This window comes from Gopherus evgoodei, chromosome 3 (genome assembly GCF_007399415.2).
Source record: "Gopherus evgoodei ecotype Sinaloan lineage chromosome 3, rGopEvg1_v1.p, whole genome shotgun sequence".
NCBI classification, from domain to species: Eukaryota; Metazoa; Chordata; order Testudines; family Testudinidae; genus Gopherus; species Gopherus evgoodei.
The window spans coordinates 138972999-138999246 of NC_044324.1; the positions used below are offsets into that span (position 1 = coordinate 138972999).

The 26248-nt window shown below is 43.7% G+C and overlaps 1 protein-coding gene across 1 annotated transcript; it reads left to right on the forward strand.

Annotated features, from left to right (window-relative positions):
- Positions 1-10472: 10472 nt before the first annotated feature.
- On the forward strand, positions 10473-23351 carry LOC115647554 (sulfotransferase 6B1-like). The gene is made up of 7 exons (XM_030554271.1): positions 10473-10674; positions 12824-12963; positions 17237-17326; positions 18002-18128; positions 19074-19168; positions 19696-19852; positions 23221-23351. Exons 1-7 carry the CDS (start codon positions 10473-10475, stop codon positions 23349-23351), a joined length of 942 nt encoding a protein of 313 aa, XP_030410131.1.
- The last annotated feature ends 2897 nt before the right edge of the window (positions 23352-26248 follow it).

Consider the following 26248-nt stretch of genomic DNA (forward strand, 5'->3'; position numbering starts at 1 on the left):
GTGCCTAGTAGAAGGCTTGAGGCCTGAACCAAAATTAGCAAAAATAATGCTATGAGCAGAAGTCAGGCTCTGTTACAAAGCAAATGCCTGCTTACAAGTTCACTGGTCGGTACATGAACTTGGTAAGAATATGGGTGGTGTTGCTAAAAACAGGCACTCTTAAGAAGTACTCAGCACTAGGTTCACATTCCAGAAGAGTGGTCCAAGAACATCCCGCTACAAAGTTATGGTATAAACACACTCCCTAAAGATGGTACAGGGCCAAAGTGGCCCCTCCAAAAGGTAAGGTCAAGATGATAGGATGATAGATAGAGATGTTTTGATCAAACCAACAGGTACAAGGTGTAAGATGGTCACTAACCATGTCTGAAGGGTAATACGTAACTTGTTTGCGTCAGTGCATAAAAGAGGGGTCATAGGAGGAGTGTCTTTGTCTGGCCTAAGGGGCAATAGAAAGTCCCACTGCTGACTGAGCCAAGTCTATTGTAATGAACATACATGTGCTAGTGTCCCTGTAGAGTATGCCAGGCACTAGAATTGTGCTTCATTAACAATACCTTTTAGACAATAACATCTTTGAGGTAGTGAATGTCATTATTAGTTGGATTAAAACTCCACAGTCCAGTCCGCGTGAGGGCAGTGCACTGCGAACCCATATCTACAGCACCTAAAATATACACACCTAGGTGGAGAATTACATCTAATTTTACTCTAATTCCCAGCTAAGAAAAGAGAGCACTGAAATAAAAGCAGAAGCCTAATACTTCACCATTTGCAATAGGAGAAAGAGCTTAATTGTATGTCTTAAACAATCATTACATAATATGGCTACATGGCTGGATTCCAGGTGTTCTTTAGTTCAACTATTTGATTTTTCTACTGTAAAAAAGGTATTGAGGCTGAATTTTATTTCCTGGACAAAGGCTTCAGACAGAGGTCATGGTTAAAAAAAAAAAATTAAACTTGTGTCTCACAGTGGATGGTCACTAACCACTGATTCCTGTGGCTACACTTACACTTGACATGAGACCTCTTTGTCTGAGTCAAATTTTTGTATTATTTGAATTATAACGTTTCAGGCAAAGCAAATTAACTTAAAATTCCAAAACATATTTATGGATAATTTGTTGCAGAATTTGCCTAGTGTTCTTTCTGACTTTCCCATTAAAGCACCTGGGTTACATTCCTGACTTGCTTGAAAATTCCATTACTATCTGGTGGACATTTGTAGATTCTTTTAATACTCCCACTGGTCTGGTCCCTCCATCCAACTCCCGGATGACCGCCAAGTTGAACCTGCCCAGCAAGGGTGGCCGCAGCCCTGGCCCTCAAGCCTGACTGGCCCCGATGGCCTGCTGACCACCCCTTGGCCAGGGAAGGGGAGGGAAACCTATGCTGCAGGACCCTCCGGAACCCGTACAGGAGCTTGAGACCCAGATTGCCCCTGCCGACATCAGCCCCTGCTTCACATGTGGCCAATTCGGGCAGCTCCAATGGCAATGCCCAGCCATGGACTATTCATTTGGCCAGGTGTGTTCGGCGGAAACCCATGCCCGATGACACCCATCCACCAAGCTGACAGTGCCTGTAGACTTGGGCAAGCAATGACTATGTGCTCTGGTGGACTCTGGGTGTGGATAAATGCTGGTGCAATGGTGGCTTGTCCCAGGGGCCAACGAACCCCTCGGGCAGATATGCCTCCGGTGCATCCATGAGGAAGTGAAGACATATCCCACAACACCAACGTCACTAACTATTGATGGGGTAACCTGGGTTCTGCCTGCGGACCTGGTCCAGAAGCTGTCATACCCCATCATCTTGGGCCAGGACTGGCCCGAATTCTCCCAGCTGCTGCAAGCTGTGCGTCACCAAGATTCCCCGGTACAGATGGCCCTTAAGGGAGAGCGCCTTGATGGCAAGGCCACTGAACAGGGGGACCCTGACCTAGGTGATCTGCCAGCCCCACCAGAGGACTAAGTCGCTGCCGAAGTCCGCACCCTGACCTGACCTGCGGAAGATGACTCCACCTTGAACAGAGCCATGGACTTGTGTTGAGACCAGAGGGAAGAGCCAATGCTGAGTTGGGCATACAAGCAATTAGCCTACGTGGACAGGGTGATGACAGACCCACAGTGGGCCAACCAAGGGCTGTGGTTTGAGTTGATACAGGACTGACTGTACCATGTTGACCGCGAGCCCGGGACCCATAAGCCTTGGTCTCAACTGGTGATACACCAATGCCATCAATAGGCCATTCTATGGCTGGCCCGACATTCCCGCCGCCGGCCATCTGGGACTAGAGAAGACCCAGGCCCGGGTCTTGGCATGTTTCTTCTAGCCAGGGGTGCATCAAGAGGTTAAAGATTAGTGTGCCTCCTGCCCAGATTGCCAGCTGATGGTGCCTCCCAGCATGCTGAAAGCCCCACTGGTGCCTCTGCCAGTGGTTGGAACACATTTGAAAGGGTTACCATGGACTTAGTGGGATCCATTGTGAGGAGAACTGCAGGGTTCAGATACATCCTGGTGGCGATGGACTATGCCACACGGTTCCCTGAGACTGTCCCCTTGAGAAGCGCATCCACTTGTACCATCGTGGCGGAACTTATGAAAATCTTTGCCCGGCTGGGGTTACCCCAAGAGATCCTCTCAAACCAAGGAACCAATTTCATGTGCCGACTGCTCCCGGAAGTATGCTGCATCCTGAGAATCAAGAAGCTTCAGATGTCTGGGTACCATCCCCAGACAGACGAGTTGGTTGAGTGGTTCAGCTGAACCCTGAAGGGAATGCTCCACAAGTTTCTCCCAGAGAAGCTTTGCCACTGGGACCAACTGATTCCCCCTCGTGTTACTCCCCAACCGCGAGGTGCCACAGGCCTCAACCAAATTCTCCCCCTTCGGACTGTTATACAGCCACCAGCTTCGAGGGATACAGAACCTCATTTGAGAGACCTGGGAGTAGACCCCTTCCTGGACTCAGGGCCTCCTCCAGTACATCTTAGACCTACAAGACTGCCTGGCCCAGGCTGGGACTCTCACAAGAGAAAACATCCAGGCTGCCCAAGGGACCCAAGCAAGAGCCTTTAACCAGGGAATGCACACCAGGACCTTCAAGCTGGGAGACTGGGTCCTCATGCTGCTGCCCTCTGAGGAGTCTAAACTCCTTGACCGATGGCAGGGCCTGTATGAGGTAATCCACCAGGCAGGCCCAGTTACTTATGAAATCTGCCATCCGGATTGTCAAAAGAGGTGACAAGTCTATCATATTGACCTTTTTAAAGCCATGGCATGAGAGGGTGGGGCTAATGATCACACACTACCCCCTTGAACTGGAACTGGGGCCCAGTTCCCCATGGCGACTGAATGAACAGAATCCCAGATCAGGGACACCCTCACTGAGGAGCAACTGAGATAGACAAAGCACCTCCTTAAAGCCTTTGCGAGGACTTTGATGGCCACTCCTGAACAGACCACCCTTGTGCAACACATTATCCAGACCAACCCTGGGGAAGTGATTCAAGTGACCGCCCAGCCCTTCCCACACCACATGTGGGAGGTCATCGAACAGGTGATCCAGGCTATGTTGGACCTCGGGGTGATTGAGCAGTCAGCCAGTGAGTGGCGCAGTCTAATTGTGCTCGTCCCCAAGCCGGATGGGAAGCGCAGGTTCTATACAGACTTCCAAAGAATCAATGTAATCTTGAAGTTCGATGCATACCTGATACCCTGAGTGGATCAAATGCTTGATCACCTTGGGGAAGCCTGATATATTACCACCCTTGATCTGGCAAAAGGGTATTGGCAGATCCCACTGGAACCAGCATCAAAGGAAAAGACCCCCTTTGCCACCCCTAGCAGACTCTATCATTTTACCTGGAAGCCCTTCGGCCTCCGTGGTGTCCCTGCAATCTTCCAGCAGCTGATGGACCAGCTCCTGCAATCCCATGTTGAGTACACCGTAGCATACCTGAATGATGTGGTCATCTACAGTCGCCGCTGGGAAGACTACCCAAACCGAGTGGCTGCCATCTTGAGAACCCTTGGGGAGGCAGACCTCACCGCCAACCCCAAGAAATGCCAAATTTGTTGGCAGTAGACAAACTACCTGGGCTATACCCTGGGACAAGGGTATGTTGTTGCTCCTAGTCAGGAAGGTCCAAGCTATCCAGGACCACCCAGTCCCCATCACTAAGAAACAGGTCCAATACTTTGTGGGGCTGGTGGGGTACTACCAGCACTTCATCGCCAACTTTGTCACTATTCCTGCCCCCTTGATGGGCCTGCTGACGAAAGATCAGCCACAGCACGTATGGTGGGATCCCGATTGTGAGAAGGCATTCTGAGGGTTGAAGAACCTCCTGTTCCGGGAACCCATGTTATATAGTCCTGACTTGGGATGCAGTTTTATTGTCCAAACTGATGCCTCGACCGTAGGACCTGGCACTGCCCTTTCTCAGGACATCGACAGGAAGGAACACCCAGTCCTCTATATTAGCCTAAAGCTGTTCCTGAAGGAGAGGAACTACTTGGCGATTGAAAAGGAGGCACTGGCCATTAAATGAGCAGTAGTGGCCCTTCGCTAGTACCTCCTAGGCGGCTCCTTTGTGGTGGTAATAGACCACACACCCCTCAGATGGCTCCAGCAAATAAAGGACACCAACGCATGGTTGATGCGCTGGTATCTGGTCTTACTATACAACACCAGCTGGGTAAGGAGCACACCAACACAGACACGTTGTCAAGACTTGGAGAAGGGGACCTGACTGGCCCTGGAGAACGGGAGCTGGGCTTGAGGGTGTGTGTGTGTAGCAAAGAGGCGAGGCAGTGAGGGAGGGCCACAAATGCCCTGGTGGGTGGAACCAGGAAATCCATGCCCGCCATTCCGGAAGCAGAGAGGTGGGACAGGAACAGGTAGCTCAGCTGAGCAGGAGCTGCTGAGGGAGGCAGATACTTCCAGCCTGCTGCTGTCTCAGGGACCAGGTTTGCCAGACATACCTGATGCTGAGGAGCTGCTGGGATTGCCACTGGCAGTATACCCCAGGGAGATGAAGGATGACCCCAGGGTTCAGGTACAACTGAGGCAGAGTATAGGAAGCCACCCAGGGGTACCAGACTACTGTACGGCTGTGAGGCTGCCAGGTCAGCAAGTTGAGTGTGGATTCCCCACTGACCTAGTGGCAGACCACTCTGCCACTGTTAGGTCCCAGAGCTGGGATGTGGTGGAACTGGGCGGGCCTATGTCCTCCCTGCCATGCCCCCCTTGGGGTCACAATACTCCCCCTCCTTATGCCAAGAGGTCTGCATTTGTCTGTCACCCACCAGAGCCAGGACGACAGACCGGGGGGCATTCACCTTTGCCGGCGCCTGAGACTGTTCGCTGGGTGTTTAACCCCTGCCAGTGCCCTAGACTGTTTGCTGTGTGCCTAATCTCTGCTGGCACCCCATAGACAGTGGGTGGTTATTGCCCCTGCTTGAGGGCCAGAGCACTAAGTTGCAGGACACCTCACCCTGTCCAAGGGTCTGGGCCCCTAACTGTCCCTAACTACTGTACCCTGCTTGAGGGCTGGAATTCTAGACTGTTTGGGGCCTTACCTATGTATTTGGGCCCTGGAATCGTTCACTGTGCTTCACTGACCGAGGGTTGAAACTGCGAGACTGTTAACTTTCCCCCTTTGATATACTGCTACTCCAGGGGAGTGACAGAAAAGAGGTGTGGCCTCCCTCGGAGATTGGCAGTGAGGGAGGGCCAAACCCCCTACATGCCTACACTTCAGAAAGCAAAGTATATTTATTTTAGGACAAAAACATTATAGAAAAAACATACCATAAAGCAAAAAAAGGCCTAACTGCATAGTAAGCTTACCTGAGATCCTCCATCTTTCTGATGGAAATGCAGGCTAATTCCAGTTGTTCAAATCCTTCAGCAGGGTTTGCTCTCTTGGTTAAAAGTTCGTTTCAATTTGTTGGATTAAAATGAGTCCCTCAGTCATCTCAGGCTAGCATGTTATACAGTTTTGAGGGCTTTCTTTCCCAGGCCTCCTGAAACAGGAAAAAACAGTCAATGCCCCTTTCCTTAGGTTACAAAGCTTCAAAGGCTGGGTATCTGCACAAGAAGGATTGGGAGTTTGCATTAATCACCCCATAGTGATTCCAGGTCCCACGGAAAACCCACCTAGCAAGCCAGGAATACACACATATATAATTGATGCAAAGGTCTATGAATAGTCTATGTGCCCATATTGTCTGGTTCATCTCAATACAATAGGTTTCAGAGTAGCAGCTGTGTTAGTCTGTATCCGCAAAAAGACTTTGAAGCTTTCATACTTCCAGCATCTGGCTCACAAAAATGCAGATCACATTTACAAAGCTGATACAATATCTCAGAGCTCTGCTGGTGTCCATCATCTCCCTCACAGGCAGCTCCATTGACATCAATGGAACTGCACCAGTTTGCACTGGAAAAGAATGTGATTGATATTGTTCAGCTATTTTAGGACTGCCACAAATTCTGAAACCACTTTGAGATCTTAACACATCAATTAGTATCCCACCCTCCTCAGCACACCCCTTTTCAGGACCCAATCTTTCTGCTGCTATTGCTATTGATTGTCCTGTTCTCTTGTGGACCCTCAGAATCTTGACTTGCAATATATAGGATGAACTCTTGGCCTCAATGAATGACAAAGCTCCCACTGACTTCATTTACTCTAGGATTATACCCACAATCGTCATGATTTTAGCTTATGGAAGTTAATCCTTCCCAAATTGGGCCCATTATTAATTATGTATTGTAGCAATGCACCTTCTCAGTCTCCCCAGTCTCTGCTGCTTTTAGCCCTGGTGAGACAGGCTCAGGTAATGCGGTCCTGTCATAAACAGATAGCTAAGGGTTAATGTCTCTTTCACCTGAAGCACCTGACCAGAGGACCAATCAGGAAACCGGATTTTTTCAACTTTGGGTGGAGAGAATTTTGTGTCTGAGGTCTTTGTCTGTCTGCCTGCTTTCTCTGAGCTTTGGAGAAGTAGTTTCTGCTTTCTAATCTTCTGTTTCTAAGTGTAAGGACAAAGAGATCAGATAGTAAGTTATATGGTTTCTTTTCTTTGGTATTTGCATGAATATAAGTGCTGGAGTGCTTTGATTTGTATTCTTTTTGAATAAGGCTGTTTATTCAATATTCTTTTAAGCAATCCACCATGTATTTTGTCACCTTAATACAGAGAGACTATTTGTATGTATTTTTTCCTTTCTTTTTATATAAAGCTTTCGTTTTGAGACCTGTTGGAGTTTTCTTTTCTGGGAAATTTCAGGGAAATTGAGTCTGTACTCACCAGGGAATTGGTGGGAGGAAGAAATCAGGGGGAGATGTGTGTGTGTTGGATTTGCTAGGCTGATTTTGCATTCCCTCTGGGTGAAGAGGAAAGTGCTTTTGTTTCCAGGACTGGTAACGGAGAGGGGGAGTCACTCTGTTTGGATTCACAGAGCTTGTGTCTGTGTATCTCTCCAGGAGCACCTGGAGGGGGGAAGGGAAAAAGGATTATTTCCCTTTGTTGTGAGACTCAAGGGATTTGGGTCTTGGGGTCCCCAGGGAAGGTTTTTCAGGGGGACCAGAGTGCCCCAAAACACTCTAATTTTTTGGGTGGTGGCAGCAAGTACCAGGTCCAAGCTGGTAACTAAGCTTGGAGGTTTTCATGCTAACCCCCATATTTTGGACACTAAGGTCCAAATCTGGGACTAGAGTTATGACAGGTCCCCCTTGGGACACAAGGGAAGTTGGCTCCCCATATCTCCACTAGTCCTGGTTAGCGAATTCTTACCCCCTTGTGGGAGAAAGTACTGCCCCTCCTCCTGGAGGGTCTCACTGTTTTTCTACTCCTGGCAGCAGGGCTTCTTCTCTCTCTACTCTCCCCCCACCCCCCTTCCTTCCACAGGGAAGGCTTTAAAAAGGTCCCAGGCAGCCCCAAGTTGGAATCAGCTGGTCCCAATTAACCTCAGGTAGCTCCCCCCTCAGCTGATTCTAATTTACTACCTTGGTAACCTTTCATAGCTGAACCTGATTGACCTGTGGTTGCCTCTCAGTTGATAAGGAGGAGGGCCTTTTAACCTTCTGGTACTGATTCCTACCCCTCCCTTGCAGCTGTCTGTCCTGAGTTTATCACAGTATTAATTATTTATTATTATTATTATTATTATTACAATAGTGCCTAGATGGGGTCTTCACTGTGCTAGCAGCTGTACAGACACACTGTAAAAGACAATCCCTATCCCAAAGAGCTTACACTTCTAGGATATGTCTACACAGCAAGAATTGTGGATGGGTTAGTCTACACAAGATAGCTTGAATCAGCTAATATGAGTAATGATAGTAGTGAAGACAGCACACTACGGGCTTCAGAGAAGGCTAGTGGGCTGAACACGTATCCAGGGTCGATGCTGGTCTTGTACTGCCTACACTGAAGCCTGCTATTCACTGTCTTCATTGCTTTTGTTACTCAGGCTGGTTGGATTCAAGCTAGCTTGGATCGGCTAGCCCATGAACAGCTTTCTCTGTGTAAACATACCTTTAGTTTAAGACCAGATGCAACAGATGGCTGAAAAAAACAGAGCAGGATTGTGTGGGGAGAAGACAGAACACAATGACAGTAATATGAACTTGTTTTCTTTCTTAGACTAGTTGCGTGCACAATTTGTAGGTATTGAGGGTACGGTTGAGAGGTTGTTTGTTGTTTGTTGTTAAGGGAGCCAAACAGAAGATCAGAAGCAGTAGTTAGCTCACCACTAACCTAGCTATTAACAGCTGCCAGTGTTCCGTAGGCATCATGGCTGAAGCCCACTAACTTACCCTGCAAAGCTCTGTGTTCAGTAAAGAGCAGTTCAGACACTGCATTGTTGTCCTAGACCTTTGGGAGGTGGTGAGCTGGGCAGAATGATGGATTTCATTACACCGAATACTACCAAGTGCTCTAATCTTTTTAATTCTCCACTTTTTGTAAACACCTTCTTAGTAGCTTAAACAAAATTATATTCCTCTGCCAATCTCCCCTTTTCACATTTGGTGCATTAAGACCGCCTTGTGAATTTGCACATTTTATATAATCTGTATAAAGTATCGTGCTCTCTCCCAATCTCTTAGCAAATGTTTAATAGCAGAATGCTGTACTGAGAGCTCATATTACTAAGACTTTATCAAGCCTTTTGCTAAGATACTTAATTCTCCTCCAAATCCCTTCTCAAAACTCACTTTTTCTAGCTGGCTTTCCACCACTAATCTCCATTCTGGCATGACCTAATCTTACTGTTGTGATTGATCATAAAAATCTATCCACAACAAAGGGTCCACGCACCCCCTCCTGAAGAAATACCTGCAGGAGTGAAATTCCTTAAGATTTCCCACACAGACCCCAAATTATTTCATTGGGGTAGGGTTTGAAAAAAATGGGCCTTGGTTCTACCACCAAAACCCCACCCTAACCCGAATATGGTCTCAGTTCTCTCTTTGAAGAATTTAGCAAAGTCCTGTGCAGACAGAAGAATTTAAGGAGGGTCCCAAAGTCTTCAGATAAGTGATTGGAATTGTGAGAATGGGATTCAGTGAATGAGGAGAATGGGATTTATTGCTCATGGGAATACAGTATGAGAAAGGCTGAGACCATAGATGCTCCTCAAGGCAGAGATTTTGGCCTCACTGGAGTCAGTGGGAGCTTTGCCTTTGAGTTCAATGGAGCCAAGATTTCATCCCTTGACACAGACACCAATTGATCTATATTAATATAAACATAATAATCATTAATAAAACATTATGTACTCATACATACAGCCACCCCTCAACCACTAGATAGTAAAAACTCCGTCGTTTCACTCCAAACTTGAGAAAATGTTAGCCTGAAAGGAGGAGCTAGCCATTGTACTCTGAAGGCCACCAAATGGAGTCTGTGGTGACCCACCCTAGCAGGCGAATTCTGCAGCTACAAGCCCTACATGGAGGCCACTCTTCATGTCTCAGGACTCAAAAAATGATGTGATTGAGTAAAGCAAAAACCCAGTATAATGTGTATGTAAAAGGGCAGGGTTACCATGGGAAACCTACTTTGGGGCATGTACCATCCCAACAGGAGCCTGGCATCAGTGTAATTTTTGGCATGTCACTAAAGTATTATGTATATGTGCACTGTGTACTCATTCTACAGCAATCTTTTACACATGATATTTTGAAATTATATAAGAGTTTTGGCTTAAGAAGCAGTTTAATTCCCTTGTTTTCCTCTTTTGATCTTCTTCAACTCCCACTGATGTCAATGACAGGACTGTAAATTACTCCAACGTGAGCTAGATCAGGCTCTTTGTCCGGGGCTGTATCTCTCTCTACGGATGAATAGGGAGGAGTCAGATGTTGTTCACTTGATGCATAAAAGGCCTACTAAAAGGTAGTCTGCACCTGTCTCTATCTGCATACAGCTTTACATCAAGAGAGAGGAGAATGGCAAATCATAGGAAGAAATTCATTGATCTGGTGGATAAGGCAATTGCTGTTGGTGACACAATGGACCGTGATGATCTGCTTTTTTCTTACAAGGGGATTCTCTACCCCACAACTGTGTGCAGTCCTGAAGTATTCAAGGCTCTTGAGTCCTTTGAAGCCAGGCAAGAAGATGTGATCCTAGCAGGGTATCCTAAATCTGGTGAATATAATTTGTTTGCTATGGAAATATAAGGTGTAATATAATTATAAATAACCAGACTTTAGTTAAAACTGTGAATGAATTGTTTCAGTTTATGTTAAATATCCTTGGTTAGGAAGATATGGTAATGGGAATTATTCATATGAATGAGAGAAACAAAATGACTTATCTCATATTCCTTGACAAAGAAATGTCATTGCTATTGTTATTGTCAATGTTTTGGTTAAAATTTTAAATGCACAGGTTAGGAAATCAAAGTAATGGTTTTCACAGCAAACATTACTCGCTTCTGTGCTGCATATACGTTATTTTGTAGTACGGTACATGTTGTTACATTTGCAACATTTATGAATATGTATTTTTGCATAAAATTTAGCATTTGGTTTCTCATGCACAACGTTCTTTAGTTTCTTTTAGTTTCATCCTATTAAATACATTGCAGTCTTCTGAAACTTCTTGAAAAATTCAAATGTTAGGATTGTGAAATCATGGAAAGTGAATTAGTGACTAATTCTCCATTAATTCTTGTAATTTTTTCTTTCCATAGATTTCACTCAGTCCTAGTTGGGTGATGAAACTGAAAGTTATTCTGTATGAAACTTTAAAGGCTAGAATTTATTGCCACAGGAAGTCACTGAAGCAAAGGGTTTATGAAGATTCAAAAAGGGACAGGACGTTTACATGGAAGACAAGAATATCTAGCTATCATAATTATGATAAAACTTTTGGATGAGTTATTAAATTTGATGATTAAGGGCTTAAGCCAATCTCTAACTATTAGAGATGAGAATTAGATATAGCATGGGAGGCAGATTATCCCACATCTACTCTGCTGGCATTTCTCCCTAGTCTTCCAAAAATTCCATGGGCGTGGGGGTAATTGTCATTAATGCAACAATAAAGATTGAGAAATCCAGCACCCAAATGTCAGGAAATGCGAGGCTAAGGGTGAGAACTCACTCTATGCTCTCTTACACTTGATGCATCAAAATATCACTTTCTATTAGATAGTTTTACAAACTAGAGTTCTGTGTACAACTTTCCCTACCAGTATAAGTTACTATACAGCAGAGTCTTCAGACTTGGCTAGATTTTTAAAGTCCCAGTCAGGTCTTCAGAAAACTTTCACCAGAAAAAAGAAGAGGAAAACGTCTCTTATAACTAATCTAGAACTACTAAAATAGGTATAAAATGAGTCTCTATTCTCCATTCTGTTGGTTTCCAAGCCTAATTAAAATAGATGTCAGTGGTTTTAATAATTCCCATATACTACTTCTACTGTATAAAATGTAACCAAGAACAGAAGTTAATGGAGCAAATTCAATCCTGATGTAACATCACTGACTTGGAGTCACATTAGGGATGGATTTGGCTTAACAGGAGTTTTGACAAAGTAACAATAGGATCAGTTAGAGATTACAATTCACCGCAGAACTAGAATATTTCTTGTTGATTTTGATTAGTATTCCTGTATCATCTAACTGAATAATTCTGTACATCTGAACTTCATGTATGGTAAGTGTCACACTGGTGAGGCTGTGTGCATCTCTGTCTCCTGTCTAGTCTATCTCAGTGCACCTGTTGTTCAGGTGTTAGGCTTCGTGCCCTTATCTGTCTCAGGTGTTGAATTTCACAACTTCCCCACCCTTAGATGGGGATCAGGATTCAACACCACATCTATGCCAACCACCTATTACCATGCAGGTCCAACTGGAAACCTGAATTTCTTCCCTTTGGGAGCTTGAGACCTGTGATATAGTCACCAACTGCCTTCTTAAAATCAATGTGTTTATTTGCAGTAGAATAAGCATTAGAAAAAAATATTTCAAAACAACAATTTATATGCAAATTTAGCCTCATGTTATTTTTCATGTCAGCTAAGTTAGATAGGCTTCTCTTCCATTACAGGAAAAGAGCAGACCTTAATTATGCTCTTTTAGGAAGCCCTGGAGCTCTTGCTATCAAGTCTGGTCCCAATTTGTCTTCTAGGCCCAGACATAATTTATTTAACTCCTTGAAGCACATTGATTTTTCATGTCCATTAGTTAATACTCTGTGTACAAATCTTTCCAATTGCTGTATATACATTGAAATCTGAGAAATTATTTTTTCCCCAAAGGTTTTTAAATGAATTCTGTGTATTTTTAAGGCACCAATTGGGTTGGCCAGATCTTAACTGACTTAGTAACAACATCTGCAGAGAATAATGAAGATGAAACAAATAGCCTGAATGATGAGGAACTGGAAGAATTTCCCTACCTTGAAGTTGGAGATGCTGAGAAATATCAGGTGGGAACTGAGGACCAGATCCTCAAAGATATTTAGGCACCTAACTCCCATGGAAATCAATAGGAGTTAGATGCCAAAATTCCTTTGAGGATCTGGGCCTGAACACTTACTGAAACTGCTAAGACGTACTGTTTCACAAATAATTGATGACAACATGGTGTGTGAAATACCCATTGCAAAGAAAGGTCTCTGTCCAAGTACAGCAATTGCTGTGACTAGAATAGATCCTGTATGTGCCACCAAATTCAGGGGGAAATGCTGGTAAATGGGCAGTCAGAGTTGAGGAGAACACAAATTAATAACAATTACATGAGACACTTACAAAAACTCAATAATATATTATTCCAAATAGAGCATAAGGAGGAGTTCCATACAAAGAAAAATACAAAAACCATGGAATAGAATGGAAATGCAAGAGCTGGGGCCAGACCCACAAAGGTTCTTAGGTGCTGAAATCTCAATTTTAGGCTCCACTGTGATCCACAAAACTCCTCATTGGTTGCCACCTAACCCTGTAGGTGCCCAAACTCACATGCCACTTAAGTTTTTGCAGTAAAAGTTCTCAAAGCACCGATGTTTCTGCCTCTGGACATGTACACAGCCACCTCCCTAAGCATCGAGATGTCTATCTTCCCCACTAATTCCTGTGCAATCCACAAACTGGGGAAAATAAGTGTTCCTCTGCCTAACTGGTGTGCTGAGTCCAATCCAGTAGGCATGCTCAAGAGGCCGCCTAGCTCTATCAGAAATGGGCAGTGGAGAAGAGAACCACCTTCCTTATACTCTTTAGCCCAACATATGGCAAGAGACCACTGGTTCAAGTCCACCCTCTATCAGATGAGTAGAAAGGATCTGAACAGAAATCTACCACCTCCCAGGTGAGTGCCGTGACCACTGGACTATGGGATCTTCTGGTGTGGACCTCCTTCAATCTCTCCTACAGATGTTATTCCACTTTAATTGACTAATTGAATATTAATTAGGTGAGAAAAAGAGTGTTACCCCATAGTCCATGGATTAAAGCATTCACATGAATGGTGGGAGTTTCTTGTTCAAATCCATTCACCACATCAGGCACAGGAGGAAGTTGAACCAGGGCGGGGAGGGTGTCTCATATCCTCAGTGAGTACCCTCACTACTGGACTAAAGATTTAAAGGAAAGTGTTCCTTCTCCTCTTTGTTTCCATCCTGCACCCCCACCCCAGTTGTTTTATGTACATCTGAGTTCTCAGGACAAAATTTTTGGTGGCCTCAGAGTGTGACCACCAGCTCTTGCTAGTGGCCAGTCTCACACTTTTCCCTAAAATGCTTAATTAGCTTTTGGAAAAACAAATTAATTGCACACATGCATGCCCTAATCACTGTTATTTATTTATTGCTAGCTAGTAAGCCCATTGTGAAAAGTGATATTAACAAACATACAAGTATCAGTTTTCACAGCAGACTTACTCAGCCCTGCCAACCCTGGGGACAAATTAATCCCTGGATGAGGGTTCAGGAGAGGCAACGAGGGGATGGAGCCTGAAGCCCCGCAGCAGGAGCCTGGGGCCTGTTGTTGCACAGCTGGAGCCTGAAGCCCTGAGGCCAGAGCCTGCCACAGCGCCACCCCAGAGCTAAAGCCCAAAGCCTGAGACCCACTGCCCCTGGGAAGGTGGGGAAGTCACTGGGTGCCTGCTCCTCCAGCGTTGTGCCTCATGTGTCTCCAGAGGGGGGGCAGGGCCCAACCCCTGTTGGTGGCCCCAGCAACCAACACCAAGGTGAGGCATCCAGGAGCAACAGGGAAGAGAATGGGCTGCTACTTTCCCAAATCTCCCCCAGCCCAGGAGGCTTTGGCTGCAAGAAAAGCCCCTGGTGGCCGCATGCTGCCATGGTGGCCACATTTGAGAAATGGTGACTCTGAGCACACATACCAGATCAAGCCCACCATACTGTCAAGCTATCTGGAGTGTCTCAAGAGCATGAGTCCCACCCTCAGGGCACACTGTTAAGATTCAGGGCACAAACCCAAAGCTCGTTGTGAACCCTATACTTAGATTTCACCAACCAGGTATCAAGTGTGAACTTCTTAAGCAGTATAACAGCCTTAATATAGTGCCACACACAGTCCCTGTGGGAACTCCAGTCTATCTGGCCACCTGGGCAAACGTGCCTTTGTGATACACATCCCCTTACCCCAAAAATCACAACAATATTCAGATTACTCCCAGTCCCAAAGGACCAGTCATTTACCCCAGGTCAGTTGCACCTTAGATCTCACACCAAAGAGAACTCTTGTACCTAATCCTATAATGAACTATCTAAAGATTTATTAACTAAGAAAAAGAGATGAGAGAGTTATTTACAAGGTTAAAGCAGGTAAATGAATTACAGACTTAGGTTCCAAAAGGTATAGACAGTTCTATAATAAGCAAGCTCGATATGTCCTTTGGATCTAACCCAGGCCAAAAACTGGGGATCTTTTACTTACGTTTAGTAATCCTTGCTCCTCAGAGTCCAAGCAGCATAAAGATACTGTCTTCTTGTCAGGGATGTTTATTCCCTTCCATCAGAGTTCAAGTTAATGGGACAAGTTCACATGCATGTCTCCTGTTCATGGATGGGGGGGCGGGGGGGCGAGTAATCAACAAAGTCTTTGTCCTCTGATGTTCCACAATCGTTTGTCTGGTGTCTATGGGCCTTCTTTTGCTGTGCAGGACATAATGCCTCTTGTGGCAAACTAGTATTTCACATGTGTAATATTTCTCTTCTGACTGTGGGGGTTTACAGTTTCAGAGCAAACACTTTTACCGTTATCTAACAAACAAATATTAACGTATAACATGGGATACAGATATTATAAGAAAGATTAATATAGGTAGCAACTTACAAGCATTTCATAATGTCTAAACACTAAACTCTTTTATAAACCTAATATCAATTTTAATAACATGAACACACAGGTAAGCCAGACTGGTTTCAAGCTATGCATTTGTCAGTGTTCAGGTGAGGCATAGGGGCCTTGGCATGAGCTTGCACCTGGTCTGCCAGTATCATATATGACTTAGGCAGAGGAGTGCCTAAGTTTGTGGATCACTAGCAGAGATAGGCACCTCCCTGTAGCCCAGACTTAAGCACTATATCTGAGGGCTTAGCATACACCTTCTTATCTGTGTCTCCCATTGGCTAACTTAGGTGGCTCCTTCCCAGCATGCTTGCTTTGCAGATCGTATTCTAAGGCACCTGTCTCTCCCCATCCATTGTATAGGGAGCCTCAGTTGTCTAATTCAGGCTTTGTGGTTCCTGTGGTTTTCTAGGGACCTAAAAATCAGGTTATGGAATACTGAGCATCGCAATGACTAAGTCCCTTTGTGGATCCAGGCCTGGGTTCTTAATCTTAGATGAAAAACCTGTTGCACCAGTACCAGGCTGATTCAATCCAGCACTGCTCTGCTGCTCACTGCCTCCAGTCTGTGTATTTGTTAATATTTTCATTCATGTACTTAGTATTTTTTCTGATGTGAACTTAGTGCTTGTGAAAGATGAAGTTAATTTATCCAGAAAAGAGATACAGCTTCTGCAGAGTTAGTGAGAGGCTCCCTGTGCTGTCTTGCCAACATGTCTTAGTCGTGACCTAGACGAGCGAACTCTAGAGGTGACAGAGTAGTTCCATCCCCAGTGCCTATGCAGTCCTTGGCCTTTTTGCTGAGACTGCAAACAAGGATGCCAGTTACTGATGGGGACTCTTTGAAAGATACAGCCAAGAGGAATCAGAGCTCAGATGCTTGTCCTGAACTTTCTGGGCTATCCCTTTTTCCTAGGTGCCTCTCTTCTCCTTGTCCCATCTTTCTCTCCCCCTCTCAACCCAACCAGAACCGCTTTCCTTCTTCTGGTTCCCAACTCCCTCTCTCTTAGTCCCAACTGATCCCCCCCCCGCCTCTTTGTAACTCCCCCTTTTGACCCCAGACAAGGTCTTTCAGTGCTCATCTCCCTTTTCCCTCATTCTCCAGTTAGATTCTGTTCCTTATTTTTAGATGTGTTCCATCACGTAGGGGGAAGTGTGAAATCATATTTCACTTTACCTGTTGGGTACTAGCCAGGTCTACACTCGGGGTGTCTATAGATTACAGACACTGGTCCCAGAAAAATCACAGAACTCCTGAGACATGAAAACTGCAGAGCTTTCCAAAGCCGTTGATATACCAGCAATGGGGTATATTGGCATAGGGTTACAGAAAATGTAATGTTACATTAATTGATTTGTCTGCTTTTCCTCTTCTTTCAATTTGTATTAAAGCGGATGGAGAAATTACCTTCTAGAAGAGTTATATTTACTCATCTCCTGCCACACAATCTACCTGAGTCCATCTTCAAGAATAAAGCCAAAGTGAGTGCTCATTTAAATGTCAGTAGAATTTTCAGGCCCCGTTAGACTTCCACTGTCATTTTAAAGTCTACATCATAGGTACCAAGTGCTCAGTATGATCACATTTAAGGCCTAGTCCTGTGGTATAGCATAGCTACTTCACATCACATTACAATGAAGTCTGAGAGCGTATCCAGCCCCATAAGGATCACTCAGTAGAAGAGAGATTCTCCAGTGATAGAGGAATTGCTACACAGTCTACTGTGGGTGGTCTCTTATTTTGGTGTCACTAGTGGAGGAACTTTGGTGTGGGTGGAGCTTGAGTACCACCATTTATTTTTTCCAATGTAACCTCTGAATTTGCCTCTGTAACTTTTAATCCAGTTTATTTTAAGAACATTCACTAACCCAAAGGGGCGAAGGGGTCTTGTTTCACACAAAGCACATGCAGATAGTGTATAATTAATTTGGGGAGATCAGGACAAGCACATTTAAATGAATGTGGCCAATAATTTTTTGAAACCTAATGAGGAATAATGAAAAAATTGCATCCGCTGCCTATAGGATTAAATTATTATTTCTGTGCCCAATATATGAGGTCCAAGAAATTAGCAATATTATAATTACATATTATTTTTCTGATACTGCCATTTTGCTATGTCTCGCTCCAAAAATATATATATATTAATTTTCTAGGTACTGGTGCTTGTTCGAAATCCCAAAGACGTAGCTACATCTTTTTACCATTTTACCAATGGCATGTCTCCACTTCCCTCTTACGAGACCTGGGATGAGTTCTTCACAGCTTTCATGACTGGAAAAAGTACTGTTCCTTTTTCTACCTATCCCAATTATTCAATACATAGACTACATTTGAAAATATGGAATTTGTAACCCAGATTCATTATGTTTTTTCATTTTATTTTATCACAAAAATGACTAGGTTAATAGAAGGATCTTTAAAAATTCAGACAATCTTCTTTTAAAAGGGGCTCGTTGTAGGAACATGTATCATTTTTATAAAAATCATTGAGGATGAGGAGGAAACAGTCTCATGAGAGCAATCTAGAGTTTATAAGGAAGCCCCAAGTTGCTGACCCAGGCTTTTGGGCCCAAGACTAAAGTTCTATGAACAGAGGGAACTGGAACTCCCCTCTCCCTTCACTGGTAGGTAAGGATTTTGAGGCAGATCTCTCCAGAGAATGTCGGGGGATACATTTTTATTGCCATGGAAGGGGCAATAGGGAACCCTTCAGCTAGAGAACCCTTTCCCCTTTGTTTGCAAAGTCCACAGATGTGACTTTTGTTTTAATCTGGCCTGCCACAAATCAGTTTATTAAAAGGTGGCTTTCTATTGTTGACAAATGAATAAATAGCAAATACATTTTTAAAAATATCACAGTAAATAACCAAGACCATTCAAACCAGGCAAAACAACCTAGCTGTAACTTTTGACTTATTTTATAGTTAAGGGATGACAATTAATTTCCAATACAAAGTGTTTGAGGAATAAAAGGAACCTAGATGTTTCTAAGTAAAACTCCTAAAATTCTGGTACCCTGGACTAAATCCTATTATGTCTTTAATGGGCTAAGTAAACATCAAGTTCTAACAGTCGTCTTCAAGAGTGCCATGAGACTATGCTGCCTGGCAGAGGGGTCAGTCTGAAGTTCTAACTATCAGTTTAGGATTAAAGAAATATACTCAGTCTTCAGCCATTGTTTATGTTACTAATTATTAATTTATATGATTCTTTGGTGTCCTCCAGTGCCTTGGGGCTCCTATTTTGACTATATTTGTGAATGGAGCAAGCATGTTGATGATGAAAATGTTATGACCATAACCTATGAAGAACTGAAAGAGGTGAGCTTACTGAAGAAGTGTTCAGGTAACAATTACACAGATTGTCTTTTGAGTGAACTCCAAAGCACCAACGGTTTACCATATGAAAGAGAGCTAGCCAAAATGTTCACCTATTTGAGTTCTGATTTTTTTTGCTGAAATTTCAATGAGAAAAAAAAATGGAACCACTTTTTCATGATTTCTCCCTGCTTTCTGATAAGCTCTCGTATGAGCCAAAATCTTTTAAAAGCCTAATTCCCAAATAACTGATATGCATATCCCTATCTGAATAGGCATGCAATTGTATAGGTGTGTACAGCCAGTATATTGTGACCTCGGCTATGTAGAGACTAAGTCTAACAGCTTTCCTCACACTGGGTGCAACTCACCTCTAGACAGAGGGCCAGCATAAGATCTATGCACCACTTCGGTCACACTGAAGCTCTCTAAACACACTACAGGAAAGTATCAAGCCAGCTACTGTAAGTGGAAATGCCACAGAAATAAAACAATGCATTTTATTTGAATAACATCTGTCCTCTCTCCAGAACAGGGCTTTGGCAGTGAAAAAGATAGCTGAATTCTTCGTGTTGCCCTTGACTGAGGAACAGCTTCAAGCGGTTGTAGATAGGAGCAGCTTCCAGGCTATGAAAGAGAATGCCCACAAAACTCATGGTGCACTTGGCAACGCTCTTTTCCGCAAAGGTGAATTCCTAAAAAGTTCCAAAGATGCAACAACCAGTCTCCCAGCAGCTTTGGCAAATCATCTCCTACTTCTTTTTTGCAGACATAACACTAGCATTTATTGACAGCAAATGCATTTTATTTTCATTTGATAAAAATATTTGAAGACCCATGTTGCATACAAATTAACATTTCATCAGAAATTCCTTTTTAAAGGAGAATGTCAGAAAAAGTCCTGTAGCTAACTTTGGACACCTGCCTTTGGACATTTGTATTCCTTACCATCTACACCTTTTGCCCCTGCCAAAGCTGACCCTCTTGAGTTTGGGGTGAGGAGAGACACAGAGTGTGGGAATTTAGCAATAAGTTGTTTCTTCCCCTACAGTCATACGGATACAGGGCCAGCTGCAGAGCTTGGATGGTACTAGGGACCCAAAGTGGGTATTTTCTTGTTTTTTTTGGTCTTAAAGCTAATCCAGTTTACATCAGGGTGTGTCTACACTGCAATCAGAGGTCTGACTGCAGCTCAGGTAGGCCTACTCATGCTCACTTTAATTTAGCTAGCATGGGTAAAAATAGTAGTGAAAATGCAGTGGCATGGATCAGGGCATGGGCCTGCAATAAGAGTATGTATAGCATTGCAGCTTTGTATTTTCATAAATACATTAGCAGCAAGAGGAACACCAAGAACAGGGTAGGCCTGTTACTCAATGAGGGGGAAAAACAATAACCAAAAAATGTGAAAATGGCAGAAGTACTAACAACTTTTTTGTTTCAGTTTTCACCAAAAGTTTAGTAGCAATTGTATGTCTAACATAGTGAATGCCAGGGAAAATGAGGTAGGATCTAAGGCTAAAATAGGGAAAGAACAAGTTAAAAATTACTTAGATAAGGTGGATGTCCTCAAGTCTCCAGGTCCTGATGAAATAGCTCCTTGAGTATTCTAGGGTGTAACAGCGGAGATATTTGAGCCATTAGCAATTATCTTCAAAAAATCATGGAAGACGGGAGAGATTCCAGAGGACTGGAAAAGGCCAAATATAGAGACAATCTATAAAAAGGGGACTAAGCACAACCTGGGGAATTATGGACCATTCATCTTAACTTCAGTACCTGGAAAGATAATGGAGAAAATAATTAAGTAAACAATTTGCAAGCACCTAGAAGATAAGATGATAAGTAAAAAACAGCATGGATTTGTCAAAAACAAATAGGGTAACAAGCCTGGTGGGTGGCAGGAAGCAGTAGATGTAGTATATCTCTAACTTTAGTAAGACATTTCATACTGTCTCACATGATCTCCTCATAAACAAACTAGGGAAATACAACCTAGATGAAGCTACGATAAGGTAGGGTGACCAGACACTCCTATAAATTCAGGACCATCCCAATATTTAGGTGTTTATCTCACGTCCTGACTGATCTTTGGTCGGGACGCAATTTGTCCCGATATTTCGTTCTGCTGGCAACACTGGCCTGTTTTATTTATTTATTTATTTATTTTTGCTGCTCCGCTGGCAGCACCTGCCCTCCTCCACCCCCCCACCATATGTCCCGATATTTTCTCCCTCTCATCTATGTACTATAAGGTGGATACATAACTGGTTGGAAAAGCATTCCCAGAGAGTAGTTATCAGTGGTCCATAGTCAAGATGGAAGAGCATATCAAGTGGGGTCCCCCAGGGATTGGTCCTGGTTCTGTTCAATATCTTCATCAGTGATTTAGCTAATGGCATAGAGAGTACACTTTAACGTTTGTGGATGATAACAAGCTTGGAAGGGTTGCAAATGCTTTGGAGGACAGGATTAAAATTGAGAATGATATGGACAAACTGGAGAAAAGGTCCGAAGAAAACAGGATGAAATTAAATATAGACAAATGCAAAGTACTCTACTTAGGAAGGAACAATCAGTTGCACACATACAAAATGGGAAATGACTGCCTAGGAAACTGTACTGTGGAAAGGGATCAGGGGGTCATAATGGATCACAAGCTAACTATGAGTCAACAGTGTAATGCTGTTGCAGAAAAAGCAAAGATCATTCTGGGATGTAATAGCAGGAGTGTTGTAAACAAGATACGAGAAGTAATTCTTCCACTCTACACTGAGCTGATACATCCTCAACTGGAGTTTTATGTCCAGCTCTGGGCATCAAATTTCAGGAAGGATGTGGACACATTTCAGAAAGTCCAGAGAAGAATAACAAAAATGATTAAAAGTCTAGAAAACATGACTTCTGAGGAAAGATTGAAAAAACTGAGTTTGTTTAGTCTGGAGAAGGGAGGACGATAGCAGTTTTCAAGTACATAAAAGGCTGTTACAAGGAGGAGGGAGAAAAATTGTTCTCATTAACCTCTGAGGCTAGTACAAAAAGAAATGGGCTTAAATTGCAGCAATGGAGGTTTAGACATTAAACATTCTGAAAAACTCCTTTCAGGTAGTTAAGCACTAGAATAAATAGCTTAGGGAGGTTGTGAAATCTCTATCATAGAAGGTTTTTAAGAGCAGGTTAGACAAACACCTGTCAGGGATGGTCTAGATAATACTTAGTCCTGCCATGAGTGCAGGGGTCTGGACTAGATGACCTCTTGAGGTCCCTTCCAGTCCTATGATTCTATGGGCTGGTCCACACTACAGGGGGAAATCGATCTTAGATACGCAACTTCAGCTACGTGAATAACGTAGCTGAAGTCGAATATCTAAGATCGGATTACTCACCTGTCCTCACCGCGCGGGATCGATGTTCGCGGCTCTCCCTGTCGATTCCACAACTCCGTTGGGGTTGATGGAGTTCCGGAATCGATATAAGTGCACTCGGGGATCGATATATCGCGTCTAGATGAGACGCAATATATCGATCCCCGAGCAATCGATTTTAACCCACCGATACGGCGGGTAGTCTGGATATAGCCTATGATTCCTGTCCTTTCTCTTGGGAGGCCATAGTACATTACTGCTGCTGCTGTGAATACTAATCTCATATTCATCTGTTAAGGGGAATTCAGACAAGTAATTCACTTTTATTTGCTCAATGATGCTTCACAAAACTGTAGTGTGTAAAGTCCTAGTAATTATTTTATTTCCTTAAATTAGGTGCATTTTCCTTTTTATGTGCTATATTGTATTAGTCAAAGAAGCTTAATGAGATGGACTCTATTATAACAGTTTTACACTAGAGTAATTCTACTGACATCAGTAGTATTACACTGAAGTAACACTGAATCAGGCCTTGTGTTTAAAAATCAGAGCAACACACTCCAGTTAGCTAAAGTGATCAAAATGACTGATCTTTAGAAAAAAACAGGAATGCTAAATTCCTCATTTTCAAAGTTTTGGTACATGTGTTATATATACTAATACATATACATAAATTTTGCTTCTTTGTAGGTAGTGTAAGTGACTGGAAGAACCTTTTTAATGAAGATCAGAACCAAGAAATGGACAAAATGTTTGAAGAACGCCTAGCAAGAACTAAGCTGGGAGCAAAGATAAAGTATGAGATGTACTGCAAAGCCTGAGGACTAAGAAAACATTGTTAAAGCAGCAGTTCTCCACAATTTTATCAGATCAGTTGCATTACATGCACTAGAAAAATAGATCAAGTGATTAAAACTTCTCTGAATGTTTGTAAATGATCACAACTCTCCAGCTCTCTTTACAGTGACAGCGGATTATCAGCATGCTTAGACTGCATACTTTTATTCAGTGCTATTGTAATCAGTCATACCCAGACCAATACTACACCAATGCTTCAGTACATATCACCTGGAAGAACCTCTCTCTCCTTCACTACCCTCTTTCCCCCTACAGTTGTCCCATCTCACCCAATTCCATCAGTAAAATATTTAATAGCATTTGGTATGTGGAGATATTTTCAAAAAATGTTTTAACTGAGGCATGTTTCTCACAAAGGGATTTTTTACCAAACACAGGGCCTGATTCATCCCCAGCTCAAGTCAGTACAAATCTTTCCATAAGAAGACCCATAATAAGCATTGCTCAAATGGAAGGAGAGAGAGAGTAGTTATTAAAATACAGGGAGCACAATATTTTCTTAAGGCTTTTCATCTTTCTGAAAATAGAGTCTTGTCTGGGTCTGAACAGACTTGGGAAATTTGTCTGTAGATTTATGGCCCAATTCCCTGCTGGTGTAAATGGGGGAAACTCTATTGGAGTCAGAGGCATTGTGCCCATTTATTCCCACAGAGAATTTTGCTGTTAGTATCCGAAAATACATTAGCTTGATTCTCCTCTTGGTTGTATGGGTGTCAATCAGCAGCAGCTCCATTGAAATCAGTGAAGTTACACCTGTACAAAACTGGTGTCAGGGAGAGCAGAGTCAGACTCTGCACAAATTTTCTTTGTGTGTCATTCTTAACTCTTGCTTTTGTTATTGCTGTAGCTATAATACAATTAAAACTATAGTCTAGCAATGGCTTATATGCTATTTCACATATTCTGTTGGTCTCTGAAGCATAGAACTTGGCTTGAGGTTTTGAGGTAGCCCATTGTGATGCTTAGGGTCACTAGTGGGAAAGTGGCTTTCAGAAAAAGGTGTTTGAAGTGTGCCTAATGTATAATACACTAAATAGATGTGGGAATAATTGCAATAATTGAGTGAACAGGAAAACTGAAATACCCTGCACCCTCAGCTTTCCATGCAGTAGGCAGGGAAAAGCTGATTGGCAGGGAAGGATAAGGACACTGGTGCTCCCATGGCCCATGTGATATTTATTATATGGATAAAGAGAAGACTTTAATCTCCATGGCTGTAAATTCGGCATCTTTCCTAAGCACTAGCATTCAACAGGAAATTTGATAACAAGAATAATATTCCAGGCATGCTGACCCAATGCCAAGGTAAGGCAGTTGTTCAAATACTGGAGCCAACAACACCAACAAGTGCAAAGAGATGATACAGAAGGTCGGAGAGAAATGATAAAAATGGCCAGAGGATAGCAAAATAGCAATCAAGTTGAATAAATGCCTATTGTTTCCCTAGGAAAAAATAATCTCAAACACATATATTCAGTGAGAGTATATAGGAAGCAGTAATGCTGAAATGGATGAAAGTGGACAGCAAACTACATTTCAATTTGTAATACTGTATGGCTGCTATGAAATGGTCAGTACAAGTTTAGGGTGCAAAGGGAAAATCCTAATGAAACAAAGAGGTGATATTTCCTCTCTATGTGGTTCTACTTGACTGTGCCTGCAATATTGTGTTCAGTTCTGAGAACTTCATTGCTAGAAAGATATTGACAAACGAGGTGCAGTTCAGATAAGATCAGCAAAGATTATCAACAGGGTGGAGGGATTGATTTATAAAGAAGATTCATAGAGTGAGCCAGATTATGCTCTTGGTTACACCAGTTTAAGTCAGGACTGACTTTGCCAAAAACTATGGAATTTCTCTGGATTTTCAATGGTGTAACCCAGTGGAGAATTTCAGCCAGTGTATATAGATTGGCTAAACGGCAGTGTGGTCCTATTGGAAAACCAGGGAGGTGGATGGGCGCAAGCCCACCCACTTCTAAAAGCCCCTCCCCAGCCTAGTCCCACCATTTGGTGTCGGGGCATGAGGGTGAGGAAATGCAGTGTGTGGAGCATGAGTGTGTACAGTTGGTATCTAGGGGTATGTCTACATCTACAATTTTGCAGCGCTGGTTGTTACAGCTGTATTAGTACAGCTGTATAGGGCCAGCGCTGCAGAGTGGCCACACTTACAGCAACCAGCACTGCAAGTGGTGTTAGATGTGGCCACACTGCAGCGCTGTTGGGCGGCTTCAAGGGGGGTTTGGGGAACGCGAGAGCAAACCGGGGAAGGAGACCAGCTTCGCCGCGGTTTACTCTCGCGTTCCCCGAACCCCCCTGCAAACCGCAGGGAAGGAGACCTGCTTGCTCGGGGATTCGGGGAACGCGAGAGCAAACCGCAGGGAAGGAGATCTGCTTGCTCGGGGGTTCGGGGAACGCGAGAGCAAACCACAGGGAAGGAGACCTGCTTGCACGGGGGTCCGGGGAACGCGAGAGCAAACCGGGGAAGGAGACCAGCTTCGCCGCGGTTTGCTCTGGCGTTCCCCGAACCCCCCTGTAAACCGCAGGGAAGGAGACCTGCTTGCTCGGGGGTTCGGGGAACGCGAGAGCAAACCGGGGAAGGAGACCTGCTTGATTACCAGAGGCTTCCTCAGGTATGCTGGGATACCTGCTTATTCCACGGAGGTCAAGAAAAGCGCTGGTAAGTGTCTACACTTGATTACCAGCGCTGGATCACCAGCGCTGGATCCTCTACACCCGAGACAAAACGGGAGTATGGCCAGCGCTGCAAACAGGGAGTTGCAGCGCTGGTGATGCCCTGCAGATGTGTACACCTCCTAAGTTGCAGCGCTGTAACCCCTTCACCAGCGCTGCAACTTTG